At 45.9% G+C, this 20,428-nt stretch overlaps 2 protein-coding genes across 2 annotated transcripts; both read left to right on the top strand.

Annotated features, from left to right (window-relative positions):
* The first annotated feature begins 135 nt into the window (after window positions 1-135).
* LOC144135492 (uncharacterized) lies at window positions 136-7,575 on the top strand. The gene is made up of 7 exons (XM_077668144.1): window positions 136-291; window positions 1,891-1,958; window positions 3,283-3,378; window positions 5,301-5,351; window positions 6,357-6,419; window positions 7,286-7,347; window positions 7,434-7,575. Exons 1-7 carry the CDS (start codon window positions 204-206, stop codon window positions 7,492-7,494), a joined length of 489 nt encoding a protein of 162 aa, XP_077524270.1. The 5' UTR covers window positions 136-203; the 3' UTR covers window positions 7,495-7,575.
* A 2,924-nt stretch (window positions 7,576-10,499) lies between these two features.
* Window positions 10,500-20,139, top strand: LOC144135491 (uncharacterized). Its single transcript, XM_077668143.1, has 7 exons — window positions 10,500-10,795; window positions 11,472-11,539; window positions 13,582-13,683; window positions 14,857-14,907; window positions 16,398-16,460; window positions 18,546-18,595; window positions 19,989-20,139. Exons 1-7 carry the CDS (start codon window positions 10,612-10,614, stop codon window positions 20,068-20,070), a joined length of 600 nt encoding a protein of 199 aa, XP_077524269.1. The 5' UTR covers window positions 10,500-10,611; the 3' UTR covers window positions 20,071-20,139.
* Window positions 20,140-20,428: the final 289 nt, after the last annotated feature.

Raw genomic sequence — 20,428 nt, 5'->3', positions numbered from 1 at the left:
GTAAACAGTGCAATAGAGCCTTTCTTAACAAGATCGAAGCTTTGTGCACGGAAACCATGGTTCCGACTTTAGGTCAGGCCCGTCTTCGATGACAGGAAAATGCCTTAGAATACAGCGACGTCACGTGGGACATCGCCGCGGCCGCAGAAGAGCTCGTCTGTGAGCGAAGCAGTTCAAGCAGCAAAGCAGACGGGAGTCGGAACATGACGGTGAACGCGGCTGTTCTGTTGTTATCGCTCGCAGTCGTTGCGCGGCCGGAAGAGGCGCCTGTGTGCTTCGACGAGGTCATCAGTGAGTACGCCACGCTCTTTGGACGGGAAAGCAAGGAGAGGCAGGGATGGTCGCACAAGCCAACTTGTTTTTTGTAGCGATAGCTACATTATACGGTAGCATTCCCAGCCTTCAGCGTGGCGGCGCCGCCACGCTTCTACGTGGTTGGTCATGTGGTGCAGAGCAGCTGCCGGCGGCGCGGTGCCGTGGCTGATCACGTGGTTGGTCACGTGACCAAGTTCCGCTCGGCCAGCTGTAGCTATCGCGTCACTCCAGGATTAACCAGAGCTAAACCAGCGCCAACTATTACTTTAATGGTACATGAGTGGAAAATCGACCCATGGAGGATTATGCAAATCAAGCATCCTGTTTAGCTCTCGTCGCTTCCTTAAACGCTGCTTGTGGTTTAATTGTTCCAACTGCTTGTCTCAAACACTTTGCACTTCCTAGAACGTCGTGCAGTGTTTATTCGCCTTCCAGCATATCCGCTGATAGTGAGTCCATAGTGATTATAAGTGAATTTAAAATATGTACAGTGTTTTTAAAAAGTTTCCAGGACACTTATGGTTTCCGGGAACGTCGTTCAGGTGGCGCTTTCTGTAGCGTTTACAGTCGTTGCAGCTCAGGAACGAAGCGACGAACACCCTTCAAAAAGGGCCTCCAGCCAACGACATCGGCCGATTGTCATGGAGTCGCGGTTAATCTCATCCTGGCATCTGTTCTGCGATGTCACACTAGCAGCTGCAAAGGGATTAGCTACGACGTCACGACAGCCGGTCGATTCCATTGGCTGGAGGGTGTCTTTCGAGGGGCATTTGCCGCTGCGTTCCTGAGTGGTAACCTACTAGAGTTCCTCTTCCGATATGAGTACATTTTCGCTATGATGATGCAAGTACATTCGGTTTAAGCAAGGAAAACTATCACATTTTTAAAATAAATTTTCACATGCAACAGAAGTAAGTAACTGCGTACGCTTAAAAGGATATTAGCGGCCCTCGCCTACTGACATCGCACACGTGACTATAAGTTGAAACAAAACTACAGCTCTGGGGACCTGACTCAGTCAAGACAAAACCACAAAAAATAACAAAATACTCCAGCTGCTGGAAAGCAGCTCTGGGTATCTTGTGCCGAGGGAAAAGCCTGCGTTGTGTATAAAAGCCGATTCTTGCATCAGAAATCTTGCTTATCTCATGAAGACGCTTTTGAGAAGTCTCGTTTATCAGAACATAGCAGCGCGGCAGATGAATGTGGCTCAGATCGACCTTTCTGCCCTCTTTTCAAATTGTCGGCGTTGTGATCGATATACAGAGTGACCTAGGGTGGCCCAGGCAGCCGCCGCCGGAGAGCAACCTAGGTCATGTGACCTTGTGGGGTGACCACAGCCGTACCCACCCGATTGTGAAAAAACTAACCACAACTGGCAGGTGTCAGTTAAACTAACGGTTGATCGCGAAAGGTTGCTCGGGAAAAGCAATCTGGGTTGAACAAGCCCCACCGGGCAGCGTTTAATGTGCTGTTGCGAATTGTATGCGATGATATATTGAACTTTTAATGTGACGTAGCGGTATGAGAAGGGAAACAAGCCTCAAGCTTTTCTTTTGTCTTCACTGTGCGCAGATGACGACGGCGCGGAGTGCTTCAAATGGATTTTGCAAGATTACAACCTTCGAGAGCACGAGAGAATTGTAAGAGCCGTTTATGCACTCTGAACACGAATACGCCTATATTGAAGTAAAAAGGGAATAAGATGTCCTTCAGAGCACACCCCTTTATAAAAGGGAGTGCTCTAGAGAACAGCTTACTCCCTTTTTTACTCCTTGCGAAAAATAAAATTGGAGGGTACACTTAAGCTCCGCCTTAACGGTATGACGCGATAGCGTTAATGGATAACGCCCATATGAGCGGAACTGGTCATTCTAGACTTTACATCCATAGGTTTGAGGGAGTTCTACTCCTCCTGGCGCAGTGGTGCAGCGGTTAAGCGATGCGCCACTGCCCAGCGATGGCAGGTGCTGCCACCGGTGGGGCTTGAGCGACCCGAGTTGCTCTTCCCGAGCGAACAATCATTAACTACCACCTCCAGTAGTGTTTGCTCACACTATCCGGCGGGCAGGTTGTGATGACGGAACAAGGTCACGTGACCTAGGTGACCTTTCTAGGTTGCTTCTACGGGGGTGGCTCCCTGGGCCACCTATACGCCACCCTATTTATAGCTCACAACGCCGACAATACCGACGCCGGATTTTCTGCATAGCAGGGCCTTTAACTCTACCACGTGAAAAAGATATCAACTATCTCTTGGGTGAGGGAGCGAGAAACATAGTTGCAACCCCCCCCCCCCCCCCCCCTTTCGACATAAGATCCTCTCCCAGGCTTACAAGCCTCATGACTAGATCCCGTGACCGCAAGTGCGCGTTCTTACTAGCCAGCGGCCCGAACACGCCATTGAAATGTTCAATCCCAATCTGTCAACATGTGATCGCATAGAGTTATATAACGCAGCAGCAGTATTTGTGATAACAGAAAGCTGAGTCTTGGCTTTCTGTTACGTCACAAATACTAGCTGTTGCTGCTACGCCATACACAGATGTTGAAAAACGCCCCTGGTACAGCCACTCTAAATAAAAAAGAAAACAAACAAGTAGTAGAGCTAAGCCTATAGCTGCTTAGCGCGTTAATCAGCGAAAGCTAGTTGGAATCAACAACGTTTCCGACAGGAAAGGTCGGTCTTGAGGATGCAAGCAACGAAGACAATTGACACGCAAACTGACACACAAATACCTTAGCTTTGCTTTTTTTGTTTCACGCACGTTTAGCTGCTTGGCTTCGCCGCTCTTTTTTGAGCACGTATATATAGGTACCTGGCTTTGGGCTGTTTATTTCTCTTTTTCGTTAGGTTGTTCGTTCCTATGCGTTGTCGCTCCCTTACTCGACCCTTCGCTCATTTAAGTTAATTGATGTTTATTCCATCGATCTTTCTTGATATTTGCCTCTGTGTGCTGGTTTCAGAACACGACGTTGTCACGGGAAGGCGGAAAGATCATTAAGGCTTGTTTCTCTACCGCTTACGGCAACTCGACGGACAACTGCCTAAATTCAAGCAACGTAAGTTTACCACCGGCAACGGTTACGTGCCGTCGCGGAGCATAGCATTTCGCCGGGTTACAGAAAAGGTATGGCCTACAGTTCTTAGAGCAAAGCACCAGGCAAAATATTAGGGGAATTAACCATCAAGAATTTAAATGGCAATTACACCCTTGTGATGCGGATGATCGGAGCTGCAGCTGGTCCACCTTGTGCTGAACGTGAAGCGTTCAAAGCCCGTCGCTCCACTTAGGCCGTATTATTCTATTACACTATAGCCGTATCCATGGTCCTCCCGCCATGCGACTGAGGCGCCACAATTCGCCTCTGGAGGCTTTATCGTAGTTACTGCACAGTTATGCAGGATGCCATGCCATCAGCCCTTACAAAAATTTCTTTAGACAGTCTATAGACTGTCCGTAGACTTCTGTCTATAAAGTCTTAGACTCTCTAAAGAACCCTGGAGAACAGGCAATACAAATCCTATAGACAGTGTATATATTTATAGCTATACACTTTTGGTAGACTTTTGTCTATAACAGTCTATAGACTATGAATAGACAAAAAGAAATATCTATAGGAAGACAATAGAGTCTATAAGAAGTCTATAGACTGTCCATAGACGTCTATAGACCATTTTTATAAGGGAGGACAACCCTCGCCTCGCGCGAATTTCTTCGCCACCAGACATTAGTCAGATACAGGACTACGAAGTTAAAGTAAGGCTCACTGGGTGACCACATGATTACGTGACCCGGTGATCACATGGCCACGTCGTAGTAGTGATCACGTGGTGACGTAGCAGCAATATAAGATGGTCAGGACGACGATTACTACAGTGAGGAGGCCGCAGGCACCTTCGCTTTAATAGCTACACTCTAAACACAAGTGCACCTATATGGGAGCAAAGAGAGGGAGTAAGCTGTCCCCTAGCGCACATTATTTTATAAAAGGGAGTGGGCTAGAGGACATCTTACTCCCTTTTTTACAACTTTTCTTTTTAGAGTGTATGTCTGCAGAAAAATTAAATCGATTCTGGAGTGTAGTTAAATACAGCTGGTTGCTTTTAATGCGAGAGCATTAAAACATTAAAAGCCTCATCAGGAAAAAAAACTGTCGTCAGAAGCTAAATTATCTGATTAGCTGGAGGGAAGTGACGTCCTTTCCAGTGAAGGCATCAACAGTTAGCTGATAATGCTTTCGAACTGCCAACACATAATGGAATTAGGTGTCCTTGTGAATTTTTTGAAGCGCATGCACCTCGAAAAGCAGCTTTTTTCACTTCATGGAAGGCACATGTCGCTGGAAATGAACATCTCGCACTGACTTTCGAGATGTTTGTATGGAACCCAGAAATGCCACCGCGTTCTTTGAGGAACAGTGTTTTCTGGTGTTGAGTTGAAAGTAACTCACCTTCGCAAAGCTGGGCAAGTTTGGTTTAAGAAATTTCAGTGGCACAGACTAATCGGAACATTGAGAAGCGCCCGACTTGCGCCCTCACGGTCACAAGTTGTCGGCCGAGGCCTAAACGGGCCACTCACAGGCGATATGGGTCACATACCACAGAATGGTTTTTCGCGCTTCTGGCTTGGTGCAACAAGCAAACATTGTTGAGCTGGTTTCTCCGCAACTTGCAACCGCATTTTGTGCATCGTGCAACGTATCAGCTGTCTTTGTTTTAAATCTAATGTCGCATGTGCTTAAACATCAATAGCCGTGTTTGTTAATCTCGCTCCTATACTTGCTGGCTCCTGTGAACCGTCAGGCTTACACCGTCGAAGATTAATTCTTGTCTCAAACTTGTCATATAACAGCTTCCAGTGTGTGTAATGCTAAGTTAAAGCATAGTTAATAATGCACTGCGGTCTGGAAGAATCAACCTGAACCTCTGCTCTTCGATGTCCGCGTCCTTATTTAACTTGACATTTGTGTGCTCTTTCCAGTTTTCTGTGATGGTCTTGTGCTCGCATGACAACTCCGCTGAAGTTAGGAAGGTAAGTGCTATTGTTCTCTTCCGAATTTTTCGGTGCACAAACCATGACTTGCCTTTTTACCTGTTTGACTCCGTCAGGAAGTTATCTCGAACTAGGCTGAATTGGGCGTAATGCTTCAGTCGGCCATGTACGTATAGTTCCACGCAAAACTTTCTAATGGCCCAGATGGCTCATGACTGTACAGAAAGGAAATGCCCAAAAACGAGATAAGTCCAGCTTCATTTTAGTAACCAAAAGAGGAGTGACGTCATCGGTCCAAACGCTCGGAACATCCAGTGCGCGCACGTTACATGGTGGCTACGACAGCCCGTTGCTAACCGGAAGGCATACATAGTACCGGTATGCATGGTCAGAAAACAGGGCAGCTCCATACCAGTGAAGCCGATTTGACGTCTTCTTGTTCCAGTGTAAGTTTTACGATGGGTCATATGCTCGGTGTCTTCTTATTGGAATACAAGTATTTTTATTCTAATGTTGAGAGGGACCTCATTCGGCGACATCCTATGAGGCCCAAATAGAAGCAATATCGACTGAGTCGTTTCACATGGGTCTATTCATGGGTCTAACAAAGCGTCTTTTCCCGGCTAAAACATTACTCATGAGCCGTTCGAAGCCAAGACCGCTAAAAATTGCGTCACATGAGTTGTGCCCACGGCATATATCCTTTCGGGACTTTCGGGATACTTAGAGGCAGATTAAGCATTCGACCTGTGTAGTTATTCGGCGAAATCTGGAATTCTCTGGGGGTATGAAATCCATTAACTATGTGCCGGCGTAATAAACTAGAAAATACTTGACGCGCATTGCATAGAACTAAGGAACTGTGGGAATGTACGCTTGGCTTAACATCGGACGTCCAAAACATGCAGAAAACACAGCCACGTACTCTTTCTTTAAGAGCAGGATGTCTCGTCTTTTAGCTAGACGCCCGGTGAGCATTCTCTTCTGTGCTCTCTTAGGTTATCATCCTGAAACTCTCTTATCACATTTTTTTCTTTATTTTAGGCTTTTAGTTCGGTTGGCATACAGACGAGGTCGAAGCTACTGCAGATCGCAGACGCATACAGGGTAAATTGCTCCTTTCTGCACAACTTTATCTTATTTTGCACATACGTTCTTAACTTCTTCTAGTGTGTGACAGGTAAGCTCTCTTATCACATGCTACGCTTCGTATCACTTCAGTGTGATATGAAGAAATCTTTGCTATTTCTTCGTCATGATGGATAAGAAATAGTTTTGAACAATTTTCTTTTTTAATTTTAGTGCTTGGGTTAAGTACCGTTTCATGCAAACGAAAATGCTAAATATGAGTTCTCGCGGCCTGTACGATGTATCTTGCAGGTTGCTTGAAAACAGGCAAAAGGAAAAAAAGGAAGGAGGGGGGGGGGGGGGGCACAACCACAACTATAGAGGCGAAAAGGTGCAATGGTACGGTACCAGGCCTAAGCACCGTAGCCCTTGTCCGCATTTGGGGTCAATGTAACATAACGTTTAGTTTTCTTCAGTTATACTCCACTCATCTCAGTGCACGTTAAAGAACCCCAGGTGGTCGAGATTTCCGGAGCCCTCCACTACGGCGTCCCTCATAGCCTGTGTCGCTTTGGGACGTTAAACCCCCATAAACCAAACCAAACTCCACTCAACGTCCAGTGTACAGACTTGCAGATCGGCAACATTGTTACGACTAGCAGTGGCGCGGTAGGGATCGATCGCGCTATATCCAGCGGCCATTAATTAAATCATATCTCTTCCATCGTTCATCGCGCCTCATTCTTCTACTGGCTGCCACGTAACAATATACTGGTAATACGGGAGTGACGTCGCTTTAGCCAGTAACGTAGGTCAAAAAGAACAGAACTGGAGTATAATGAGTGTTGGACCGTTCTATTATCATCATAAGCCACGCTACAAACAAGAAATCGCGATGCTTGCAGGAATGCCTCTCAGCGAAAGCGTCACATCGCAGCGGAGCAGGCGAAGGAGCAAGGAACAGAAAGTAAGGGCTCTGTTACAAGATGTCACAGTCTTTTTATCGAACAACAGTGTACGCCTTCGTTTTTGTGAAAGTTGCGTTTGTTTCAGGCACAGCGGTCACAGGATCGACAGCTTCTTCGGAGTCTATCGCAGCGATACGTACTGGTAAACACTGGGCCCAGCTGGTGAGCGCTGCTATATATAGCAATGCTCCCATGCAAACTAAAATAAAGTCCGCTTCCTGAAGAAATATTGCGCTATACGCTTCGTGCGCTTAGATCTGCTTCGTACTCTACCACAGCAGCAGAAGCAGTAGCGGCAGCAAGCAGCGAGCAAGCGAGTAATGTTTAGTTTACATGCAGAGTTGTTCGTATTTTATTCACTTTCCGCGATCTTTTGTCATTTTGTATTTTTGTCACCACTGTCCCCTTCAGCGCTTCTTGCAGCGAGGGTGAATAAAATTAAAATAAATGGAAATCTTATCTCCCCGTCGAATGCCCTCTCTTTTTTTCTGTGCCCTGGTGCCATTTCCTTGAAATCCATTCATAAAATTTTATCGATAATCTTCTCTCCGAACTAAATGTCCAGCCCTAGTGCCAGAGTACATGATAAGCACCCAATTTAGCGCCGTTGCCTCATGTGAGAGGCTGCGGCGTCATCGACTTCGAGCGCAATAAAGCTGCAAGATGGTTTGCATAATGAGCATTAATTCCACGCCAGCATAGATGCGCTAACTAAAGAACTCAAATTACACGACATGGAAGAATCCAGAGGGTGGTTATACCGTGGACGGTGTAGGTTATGGCGAGGGCGGAGGGATGCGCAACATGGCGGTGGTTGCCACAGGAACAAGCCGGCGGGTGGCTACCGTGGAAGGTGGAGGGTGAGGAGGAAAGTGAGCTGAGAAGAGGAGCTATAGGCAGCACAGCGGCACAAGCGCGCCGGATTCCACTCTACCTCCCCCCCTACATCCCATTCCCCCCTCCCCTGGTTCCAAGAGGGATGCCCAAAGGGCCAACGTACGTCAGGACCAGTATCCCCCTCCCCAGTACCAACCACCACCACCACTCTACCGTTGAAGCGGTTGTGTGCCAGCCACCCCCAGAGCAGAGTGTCGATGGATACTGGAGATCGGACGCGCAACAGAAGACCAAGTATACAAGGAAGCCAAGTGTAAAGAAGCACAAAGAAGGCTAACTGTGCAATAAAGGTGGATGTAAAGAACTGTGTATCATGTGTCGTGTCATGTAAAGGAAAATGGAAGTCTAATGCTACGCATTTCCGTCGGATCGGCCCACCGATTGCATGTCGTTTGCTTTTTTTTTCGCTACCGCACGGTGCGTTCTGCTGCATAACGAAACTTTGAGGCTGTGCTCTGTTTCAATGAAACACCTGCATCTTACGGTAAAACAAAGAGCAATAAATTATTCGAACTTTAACAACTGCTGCCGTCCTTACTAGAAAGTGGCAGTAATTTTTTTAATGACATTTCGGCAGCGCAAAGTCTGTTGGCATTCAGGGTGCGTTTATTACGTAAAAACAGCAGGGCCACTGAACACGAAGCCCTGTTTTCGCATGCTAATGCGCAGTGCATTGTCTTTTCGAATGGGATCTTATTTTGATGGTTAAGAAAAAGGACGATGGCTCAAGGCCAATAGAGGAGAGCGGAAGGGGAAGAGAAGGAAGGGGCACAACACCGCGCTGTGTTGTGTCCCTTTTCATGTGCCCTGTGCCCTGTGCTATGTGCCATGTGCAACATGCAATGCGCAATGTGCCATGTGCAATGTGCATTGTTCCTTATTCCACCGCGCTATTTCGTAACCGACATGCAAAACGAATTCGCTCATCAGCTCATGCTTACGAGTTTATTTTGGTTACCAAGCACTTTGTCTACACTGAAAGTAGTTTATTTCTATAGGCAGCTCTTACAGTAAATTTACCTGTATTTTCATAGTTACCGTATACATAAACTATTCTGCCTTGCGAATCGTAGCACCATGTCAGGTTAACGTTGAAATCCTCGTATACGAGCTAGCGGCTGCATATGCGTGCACTAAACCCCACCCGAGTTTCACGATTTCACTGCGCGCGGTACTTTCCATGTTGACAAAGAGTAGACTCTTAACAAAGCATGGACACAGGTGTCCGCTATCAGAGCAGCCACAAAATGGCTCCTTCGAGCCTTCCACTTTGATCGTTCAAATATCTGTTAAGAGCTAAAATATATGTGCGTCCAACTATATTTTAAATGCCTATGAATCATGGTCTTACCACGGTATGTGTGAAGTTTAACTATTCTGTGCCTATATATAGCTATCAATGCACTCATACCCAGCAATTCTGGACAAAAGCGTTTTAAACGGCAAACAATTTATGAGCGCATTCTTTTCGTATATTATGAGATTTCACTATAACATTCAGTATATCCGCAGATCCTCCGTCGTCAGTCTTCCATTTTTTTTTGCTATTAACACTTTTGCTCTCCTCGCAAGTGTTCCCCACTGCTTCTCTATGGCCGTCTTAACTGCTCGATGCGAGTGATGGGATCAATGTAAAAGAAAGATTTTGCTACACGTCGAAAGAATGTACCATCACCTTCAATATTTTCACAATAGTACCTTACAGTTTTCCAGTATTTAAAATTTTTGTCCAAAAATGTTGGACATGAAAGGGGGGGGGGGTACAGTTCAGGCTGCTAAGTGCATATTTTACCTCAACTTCAACAATTAATTTTTTGTGTGTGTGTGGGTAGATGGAAAGCAAAGTGCAATACCATATACGTAGTTGGCTGCACACGAGTGCATTGCCCGAAGTCGACGGCTGCCAGTCCAGTGCGGGCTCTAATGAGCCAGAAGGTGGTTAAATGTTATAACCAGGTAACTCGAAATATATCTACTAGTGCAGAGAGAGTCACGGCGCATTGAAGTCTCAACGAACGATATGTGCGCAACCAACATTTGTTTTCAAGGATACCGCAATTCTTTCTCATACACCCCTTGTTCTTCGCGCCTTACTGCCGCCAAAAACAGCTCGCCTTTTGTGATACACATCTGCGTTCTAGTGCGGGAAGCCTCTGCGTCCATAAACTATTCCACTATTCAGGCGCTTTGCTTTGAATCCTCGCTAAAAGCTTGAGAGCTTGAACTGCACTTTTATCGGAAGGTGTTCAGGGCTCCAGAGAAGCGATGAAACAAACAAAACAACAATAAAATTACATCGAGAAACAGCTGAATATTTGATGATAGTGGTTGCGTCCTTGCGTAAGCGCTGCAAGCATTGCCTTTGAATGCTGTTGTTCGACGCTACAAAAACAAAAAGAGAGACGCGCATCCGCGGATCGAAGTCAACGATGCCACAGCTCGGCGAACATGTGTTCTACCTCACCAGGCTGGCAGCAAAGCTCTCTGCCTTCTTACTCATGTCGGTGTTCATCTCCAGACACGCGGAATCTCGATGGTGCTTCAATGCCGGTGAGCCCTTTCCTGAGATATTTTTTGGCGCGTCATGCTACATGCTTCACTTGGAGCCAAGTTTCAAAGAGCCAATCAGCAAGTTTAGGGGAGGGGGGAGAGAAAACCACCTGAGCGCCGTGCTTGTTGGCGACCTGTTGAATCTTGTTGGAAGTTTCACATATATGCACGACATACGAGTAACCGCTGGTCTAGACGGTTTTCCTCACAGGCTGTCGTACTTTTCGAGACTGCTCTTTCACTCTCTTATGTAGGGCCTGCGTCGCAGGCACCAGTGTGTGGTTTTTACAGCCGGTCCATTGGATCTCTGTGATTTCTTGGACAAAGCCATTCTGAATCCCGTGAACGCGAGATCTTTGCAAATAGACTATAGGGCTCGCTTCGCAGCACCCACCAAAGCTGTCTTTGAACACGATGAATCGCAGGAAGGAAGTCCTTAAAAGCTCCGAGGTGGTTGTACCAGCAGATAACTATGGCTGTATACCTAAATTTAATATTGACGTCTGAACGGACGTCAATATTAAATTTAATGCCTTGCTCTTTCCCTCCTCGAGTTCTGAATTGAAAGCGTTCGTGAGCGCGTCCCAAACACTGCACGCAACAGCTGCTGTTATTTTTCCTTTGCCTCTTTTTTTTTTAATCTGTTGCCTGCGAAACCATGTGGTGACACTTGCAGAGAAGGTCGACCGAAGCTGCGTGAACAAGGTGAAAGCACGGTTGGGTCTCAACGGCTCCGAAATTGGCGTGAGTAAAAGGACCTTTCGCCATTCATTAATCGTAGAAATACCACCTCTAACCGGTGTGCAGTATACGTGCAAAAAGGAGGCCCATATGAACCACCTCAACATGGATCAGTGTTATGCGCCCACCCTCAGGTTCTTTGATCGTTCCAGTCACGTACGCCCAATTCAAGACCTGTGCGTCAGGGACGGCACCTTGCACTCAAAGCACCGATATGCCCATTTGGGAGTAAAAAAGGAGTAAGTTGTCCTCTAGTGCACTCCCTTTTATAGAAATTGAGTGCGCTAGAGGGACAGCTTACTCCCTTTCTTACTCCTTTCTGTTTGGAGTTCGGCCGGCCATTCGTGCTGGGGTGGCGTGGAGCAGCAGAAGGAGGAAGGGGAGAGCCTAAAAGCTTAAGCAGACATAATGCCTTCATGGCACTGCTTTTGATAAAAACAAAACAAATTAACCAAATGCAGTGAAGATGTATATAGATAGTTTCCATGTGACGTCACGGGCGCCATCTTTGGGTGCTCAGGCTAGCTTCCACTGCAGTGTCCGCGGGAACCAGTTGGCGATAAGAGGATTAGTAAAAGAGCCAGGGTTTCGCCGCGCTTTCTGCATCCAAAGATGGCGGCCGCTATGACGTCGGTGCAAACTATGGATTTTGAACATTGTACTTTTTAGGCGCCAAGCACGGGCGACAATTCATGAGGTGTACCGAAGGGGTAGTACACGAAATTCCCCTCTCGTGCGGTCGTTCCTATATAGGACAAACCGGGCGCTGTGTCAATGAGCGAATCAGGGAACATGAAAGAAACGCGGGACAAAATAAAGAGGGCCCAAATTTACCAAAACATATTAGATCCTGCCCTTCGCGCTCTTGTGAGCCATGTTTTTCAACGGTGCGGGTTCTGGCCAGGAGTGACAATGTAAAAGCAAGAGAACTTATTGAAGCATTCTATATCAGCAAGAAAGGCAGTTTGTGCGTCAGTGAAACGTCATTATCTTTATACAAGGCGGAAAAACAGTTTTTTGAAAGATGTTTATCGTGTACTACTTGATGTATGAATATGCTCCTTGCGCAGGCGCCGGTTGACTGTATATATAGGCATGTATGTGGCTTCCCCAAATTAAACCAGTTGTGAGTGGCGCTCTGTCTCGTTTCCTTCTCTTGTGTGTGTGTGGTTTTGGCGCCTAAAAAGTACAATGTTCAAGTACCAACTTGCCCAACAAGAAGTCCTCTTAAACTATGTATACCAGCGAAGGTCTGGGTCGTAAGTGAGCCGCACTATCTTGAAACTTCCTCTTCGTCAGAGCCTGAAGGGCTTTGCGAAGTTTTCTGTGGCCCGAGAAATTTTAGGGGATAGCAGTGTCACTGTAGGGCAAGGTCTGCGGCCAGTTACGAATATTGAAAGATGAACGTTTGCCCCATAAACTGCGCTGTCAAGTATCGGTGGCGCCCCGCAGTATTCCGTTCTCTACCATATTGGTCCTGAGCAACCCTAATTGGCCTAAAACTCCGCAAGTTGAAGCGACAGTCTACTCAATGCAGAGTTTTAGACCAATTAGGGTGCCGGAATCTGACACGTGGTTCCCAGGAAGGTTTCGCTAACCGGTATGGTCAAAGACCTCTGATATGCGACGCACCTTAGTTTTTTTTTCCCATCGTTATTGCAAGCCCTTATGCGCTGGCAACTGTACTCCCTTAAAAAAATTTTTACATAGTCTACAGACTACCCATAGACTTTTGTCTATAAAGTCTAAGGCTCTCTATATAGACAAATCCTAAAGAATAGTCCGGCAATATAAATCCTATAGACAGGCTATAGACAATCTATAGGTTTATGGTTATATACACTTTTAGTAGACTTTTGTCTGTAAACAGTCTATAGGCATGTGAATAGACAAAAGGAAATACCTATAAGGAGGAACAGAGCCGAAAAAAGTCAATAGACTGCCTACAGACCACTTTTATAAGGGCTGTAGGCAACGAAGAACATCGTTATTTCTTTTTTCACGTGATCGCTTGTCGTGCGCTTAATCACGTGTTCGTCATGCAGGGCTTCGGCGGCAACCTGACGGTGCAAGACCGCGTGGTGCTGGCCGGTTGCTTTCATGAGCTGCTCCGAGGCGTCCAACCTGAATGCATAGATGTCAACTTTGTGAGTATAGGACGAAGGAAGGGCTGACCGGTTTTTGTAGTCGACTGACTATCGTAATCTAATCTAATCGCACACTGATCTTCTTGATCGCAATCAAAATTTTTACTATGTTCGCGGTAGTTGTATTCAGTCCTACGTCACGACAGCAAGACAACTTATCGTCCATGGTACTTGCAAGGTTCCGCATTGAAGCGGTGAAAGTCAGGTGCAGAAGCCGTCGAAAAATTGAAAGGCGATTTTATAGTTGATCGCTTTTCGCCCGGAAACTTGTTTCTTATACGGTTTGGTGACAACAATAATGTTGTGGCGTGTCGCGTTTCAAATTATTACGGCCTCAGAATACGGTTCTGTTTCCTCCACATCTTCCTCCTTATACACTCTAAACACGAATACACCTATACGGGAGTAAAAAGGGGGTAAGCAGTCATATAGTGCATTCCTTTTTCTGAAATGGAGTGCGCTAGAGGGCAGCTTACTCCCTTTTTAGTCCTTTCGTGTTTAGGGTGTATTACGGAAGCGGTTTTTCTCTTCTGAACCATGAAGTACGAAACAACGAAGTGTGCAGCCACCCCAGCAAGGGCATTGACGAGAAGCTCACAAGAGAAGGACATGATTTCTACTTAAAAACAAAAATAACTAGAAAAGGACAGGAAAGCCAACGAGAAGGCAGGACACGACAGCACTGCAAAGTACGCCCTCTGAACAAAAAGGAGTAAAAAGAGAGTAAGCTCTCCTATAATGTACGCTAGAGGACAATTTACTCCCTATTTACTCCCATATAAGCCCATCCATTTGTGTTTAGAGTGCAGGGCAAGGGATAAAAAGGAAGAACAGATAGAGGAGTGACAGGAAGAGAAAGGAGAGAATAGGACAGGGTTGAAAACAAGGAGCAGAAAGGACAAAAGAAGGGAGAATTATATGAATTGCAAATGTTTTCTCGTCGCGACAAGTAAGCCTCGAGCGTTGATCCAAAGTGCGCTCACTAAAGGAATGCGGGAGGCACAGCTCAAAGAACAGATAGCCATCCGCAGTAGAGAACAGGGTGTGTTGAATACAGTATAAGGTGCCATCCGTGGCTCCCACCTGCTGCCTTCATTGCTTTCCATATAATCTATACATGCCTCTATTACCGTTACGATTTCGCAAAATGAACGTCAACACTACGATTTCCAGCTCTCCGACTTCTACGCCTGCGTCTTCGACTACTCTAGCGGGGCAAAAGAGGTGAGCTATCACCATCATCAGCACAACCATCACTACGGCATTCATTGTCATCGATATTATCATCAGCAGCAAGATACCCATCATCAAAAATATCGTCGACAACGCTGTCTTCTTCGTCGTTGTCCTCATGAGCCGCGCTATCAACAATAACCATGTTGTCGCCAACATTGCCATCAGTCCATCGCAGGTCAAATACGTGTTTTATAATTTACAGATGCAAGATGAAGTGGCACATGACGCTCAGTGCTACAGCTAGTGAAAAGACTCGAATAGAGAGACATGTCCGGCAAATGTGATGCTAAAGACAGCATTAATTGTATTGACTGGTATATATCTGCCACATTTTCAGAGTGCCATATTGAGGCGTGACTACAGCATAGGCTGCATTTTAGGCTGCTAGTTGTTTCCTGCCTATTTTTCCGTCCTAAGCTTACGATTTTTCATGGTAAGACGTAAAGTTATGGATGTGGCGCTTTTGTTGCGAGCTGTCAGGCTAGAATGTGGAAAGATTAGTCCATAAACAGACGCTAACAATAATTTTGTTCAAACTTTCGAAGATGCATGAAAAATAGTACCTTAGAATTTGCGCAAAGACTTGCCCCTGAGCAGTGCCAATCTCAAACAGACTCAAATCCCAAACTTTTCACAAACGTCAATGAAAACATAAACCAAAACAAGAACGGGACAAGAAAGCTCGAAGCGTTTTTTTTTTTTTTGCGCTCTTTCTGAAAAACTGTTCACGAACTGCGCTTTGAATTCCTGAGCAGTTATAATTAATTTTTTTCCATGCAGCTTAACTTTCGTCCCTGTTTTTGCTGAAGCCTAACAATTATGTGAAGAAATAATTATTCCGCCCCGGAGGCTCAGTGGCTTTGATGCTTGTGTACCAAGCCCGAGACCGCAATTTTGGTCCCCACCAGGGCAGCCGCATATCAGTAAGTGGAAATGTAGCAGACGCCCGTGTGCTGTTATGCGATGTCAGTGAACGCTATACAAGAGATGGCTCCAAATAAGAGTGAAGCCCTCCGCGTCTGCGTACTTCATAGCTCGAAGTGTTGCTTTAAGTGTTTTGTCATATAAAGATATAAATCGATCGATCAATCAATCCACCAATTGATTAATTAATCGATCAATCAATCAATGCATTCATTCATTAGATCGATAATGTGGCTCCTAGCTTCGTCGGTGCTAGATACGGGGCACAATAGGGAGTTTCATTCGAGGCTCACCAGCACTAACATATATCCTCGGCAAGTTGCATACCTGTACAGACATCTCACGTGAAACAACACATCATCACCAGAACCACAACAGCAAAGTTATTAAGCACCTGCAGCTGCTTGCCAGGGTAACTGAAAAACGTTGTAATTATATGAAGCACTGTGGAGTTGAGAAAGAAGGGTCTTTCATATCACAGTTGAATTAATCCGGCTTTCGCATGCACAGTTAACAGTGATGATGTATATTCCTGCCACGTGTATACGTTTCAGAAAATGAAGGCGATGAAGACGGATAGTCGTGACAGCGCCTGGAAACTTGGACAACAGTTCACGGTACGGGTAACATTCACTTCGGTATAGGCTGGTTGACCCCCCCCCCCTCTCTCTCTCTCTCACACACACACACACACGCACACACACACACACACACACACACACACACACACACACACACACACACACACACACACACACACACACACACACACACACACACACACACACACACACACACACACACACACACACACACACACACACACACACACACACACACACACACACACACACACACACACACACACACACACACACACACACACACACACACACACACACACACACACACAGGAAAGCGTATGCACCACTTAACCGGACACAGGTATCCAGATGGGACGGACCCGCCCATCCACGACCGTGTGTGGTGCCTATATGCACATCTGTCTGATGCGGGCAGCGCATCACTGTTTTTTATTTTTTTCCATGCCGACTCTAACGAATGTCTCCCTCGGATTATTTCTCCGAATTTTATCCAATTACCTCACGGCGTGGTTCAGGTGGTGAGATGGTCGACCACGCGTATCCTTTCATAATCTTTGCCCCTCCCCTGCATTGTGTAACCCGTTCCGTATTAAAGTAAAATGACATTCATACATATCGGGTCTCAACGATTGCAAATAAAACATTGCTTTTACTAAACAAAGGGAACGCGTCAATCAAAAAGAGCTGGGGATTTGCATGCAAGGTCACCGCATGCTCTTGTGTCGATCGAGTAATGCAATCCAGCTTACAATGGCGCTTCTCCTTAAAGCGAAGCACCTGCAGAGTACGAGCAGTACGAAGGCGAACTCTCAGTTCATCCCCGAGAATTAAATTTATTTTTACGCACCAAACTTCAAAAGGCATACTAATTATTTGCAATTTCTGCTTGACAGCAAATTGGAAATTAGTACAAGTTTCAACGTCCGCTGTTGAGGGGTCGTATTGCGGGGGGGTTTGATGGGTCACGTGTCACACTATCATTGGCCGTGTGGCCTTGCAATTTGATGACGTCATTTCATGAGAACGGCGACCACCAGGTGTCGCGGCGTTCTAACTAATGGATTTTAAACGGGTAGAAATAACCAAGCGAGGTTATCTGATTGGTGGCTAAAATAAAGACAAGAATGGAATTCTGCGAGTCACGGCTAGGTGGCGTCAGCTGCCACCCGATTCAAAGGGTTCAGCCTTATCCATTCATCCATCCATAGAGTAGGGTGCCTCAATGGGTCTGCGAGCGAAGGCATGGGCATCGAGGCACCCCTGGTACGAGAGTAAATTATAATATGAAGAACGCCTGAGGAAATTGAACGATAACAGGTAGTCACAAAGATATCTACCCCTGCATTCACAAACAGATCTTATACATATCTTTTCCCTTCTACCACTTAACAGTGCTAAAACTTGTTTCAAAATACATATGGAGAAAGAGATTTGACTCAAGAGTGGCGAAAAAAGGAGTCGGAAACTAACCAGTAAATATGTAGGGCACAACGAGGGGGAAATAAACAACTTTAAACGACGGATAAAAAACAGAGAAGGTAAGAACTAGATTAATTCAGTGGAAAAGAAGCAGACTGTAGAACTATATAGAAATCGGAAGAGGCAGATCAGGATGGAATCGTTTTATAACTCAAGAGGCAGCGCCCTACTCTTTCAAGCTAGATCAGCGAGTCTTTGAACGCAAAGAAATTTAAACAAGCTCAGTGGTTATGGCGCTCGGCTGCTGACCCGAAAGACGCGGGTTCGATCCCGGCTGCGGCGGTCGAATTTCGATGGAGGCGAAATTCTAGAGGCCCATGTACTGTTCGAAGTAAGTGCACGTTAAAGAACCCCAGGTCGTCTGAATTGCCTGAGCCCTTCACTACGGCGTCCCTCATAGCCTGAGTCGCTTTGAGACGTTAAACCCCCCTAAACCAAACCAAACTAAACCAAGCAGGCTCAGTCACTTTCCCTGAGTCTCATATTGCTCGAACCTGTACATGAAGTCAGCGGTATGCTATGCGGGACGGAATTTCTAAGTGCTAGAACTTCTCACGCTATGTACTGTGTCCAACTATCTAACCTGTATCGATGTGCAATGTCTCAATCTGTCCGCAGGAATGCCTGAACCGACGTTTGATACCGTGGACAGAAGACTTCTGGGTCAAGTGTGTTCCTCTCTGTTCTTTGCGAATTAATGCTATTGTTTTATATTTCTTTAGTGACTTAAATAATGCCATATTCCGTGTCCTATGATGTCACTGCATGGATGTTTTTTTCTGTATTGGATGGCCTCCATTTTGAACGGAGAGTATGGCCAGGAAATTACAGGGATGCGGTTTAATGCAACGTGGGCTATAGCTGCTTTATCAGCTCATTGCCTGCAGTACCGGAATGGCCAGGATCCCGCTGGATCTAGGCGGAGGTGCGGGGAATGTAAGCGAGCGCATCTGCTAACTTGTCACGGAGCATGGACGGAATATGGCGGTGCTGAAAGGCTCGAATAGTTGTCTGGGAGTCGAGAATATGGTGTATGTGGCAGGGTTAGGTTGAGTTGCAAGCTCCCGACTACCGACTGCTGAGCACTATACGGTTGAACCTCGTCATGACGAAGGTGAAGGGGCCCGGCGATTACTTCGTTATAGCCGTAGCTTTGTTATAGCCAGTGTTGCCCGAGACTACAAGGGGAATCGTCATTCTTTCGTTATATGCATTATATTGCTACAAACCGTTCCGTTATAACGAGGTTCGACTGTAATGGTAAGACCTCCAGGGTGATGGAGGGTGATGGAGGGCGATGGAGGGCGATGGAGAAATCTGCCGCGTCAACCTCAATGCGAGCTTCACCTGTGTACATGGTCACATCGTGGTCGAATGGGGCGTGATGAAAAAATAGCCTGGAATCGATTCCGGCTTGGATTTAGATGGTTGCTGACATTTCTCAGCATGGGTGCGAAAAGTAGATTTGGGAACGGAAGCGGGTGTCGATTGAGGGGAGAAACACCTCCTTGCTCGAGGAGCGGTGAGGGTAACTGCCTTTTCGAAATTCTACAAACTCATATGCCTGTTACTAACAGCCAGCTGCAAATCTCTAATTGAAATCAGGGTCCTATCGGTAGTAGTTAAAATGTGAACTGTGAGAATGTATTTGATCACTTTACTAGATAACATTTTTTTTCTGACGTTTTCTGACGTCCGCCTATACTGGCATTGCTTCGCCACAAAAAGTTTCTCTTTACCTCAAAACAAAATATTTAAAATTAGTGGCGGGCTTCCCTGAACCACCCGGTGTGTTAACTTCGAATGCTATAGCTTACACCCTATAACAGCTTTCACTTGGACCTATTCATCATAACTGAATGATCATTAAAACGAAATAAAATTCTAATTATGAAATAACGCTTTGCTAAATTAGTATTATTTCAATACAACTAAAGCACTTCATTTTTCACGTATCCTGGTGAGCGTTAACCTGCGCACCCGGTACATGGACCGGTAGCAGCTGTGCTGTTCAGGCTCCGATATTCGCACTTTTTTTTTACTCTATGCTGTTTGTCGCAGGAACACCGCCGTTGAAGATCCTGTGCTCTTTAGCTTTCTGAGGGACGTTGACGAAGATGCCAGCACTGATGCCCCACCATGACTGCTTTTCCTTTGGCTGTACATACGCCAACCCCGAGGAGAAATCAGAATAAAGCTGTGATGCATGGAATATGCGCGTTTGATTTAACATTCTTAAAGAAGGGAGGTGCTTTGCTAATAATCACTCCGATGTATATTTTATCAGCAGCATCAGCCTAACTACGTCCTTTCTAATATCCCTGAAATTAAGCCTGGACATGCTGTTCCAGCTGCGGCCACAGTATAAGCTCCGCCAACATCCTATAATCTCAGCCACCAACCTAACTTTCTGCCGCCCTCTGCTACGCTTGCATTCTCTTGTAATCAATTATGTTACCTTAAGCGACTGTCGATTATCTGCTCTATGCATCATATATGCT

Source organism: Amblyomma americanum, chromosome 5, assembly GCF_052857255.1.
Source record: "Amblyomma americanum isolate KBUSLIRL-KWMA chromosome 5, ASM5285725v1, whole genome shotgun sequence".
NCBI classification, from domain to species: Eukaryota; Metazoa; Arthropoda; class Arachnida; order Ixodida; family Ixodidae; genus Amblyomma; species Amblyomma americanum.
The sequence above is the reverse complement of the archived record's forward strand: the minus strand, read 5'-3'. Positions and strand labels throughout refer to the sequence as shown.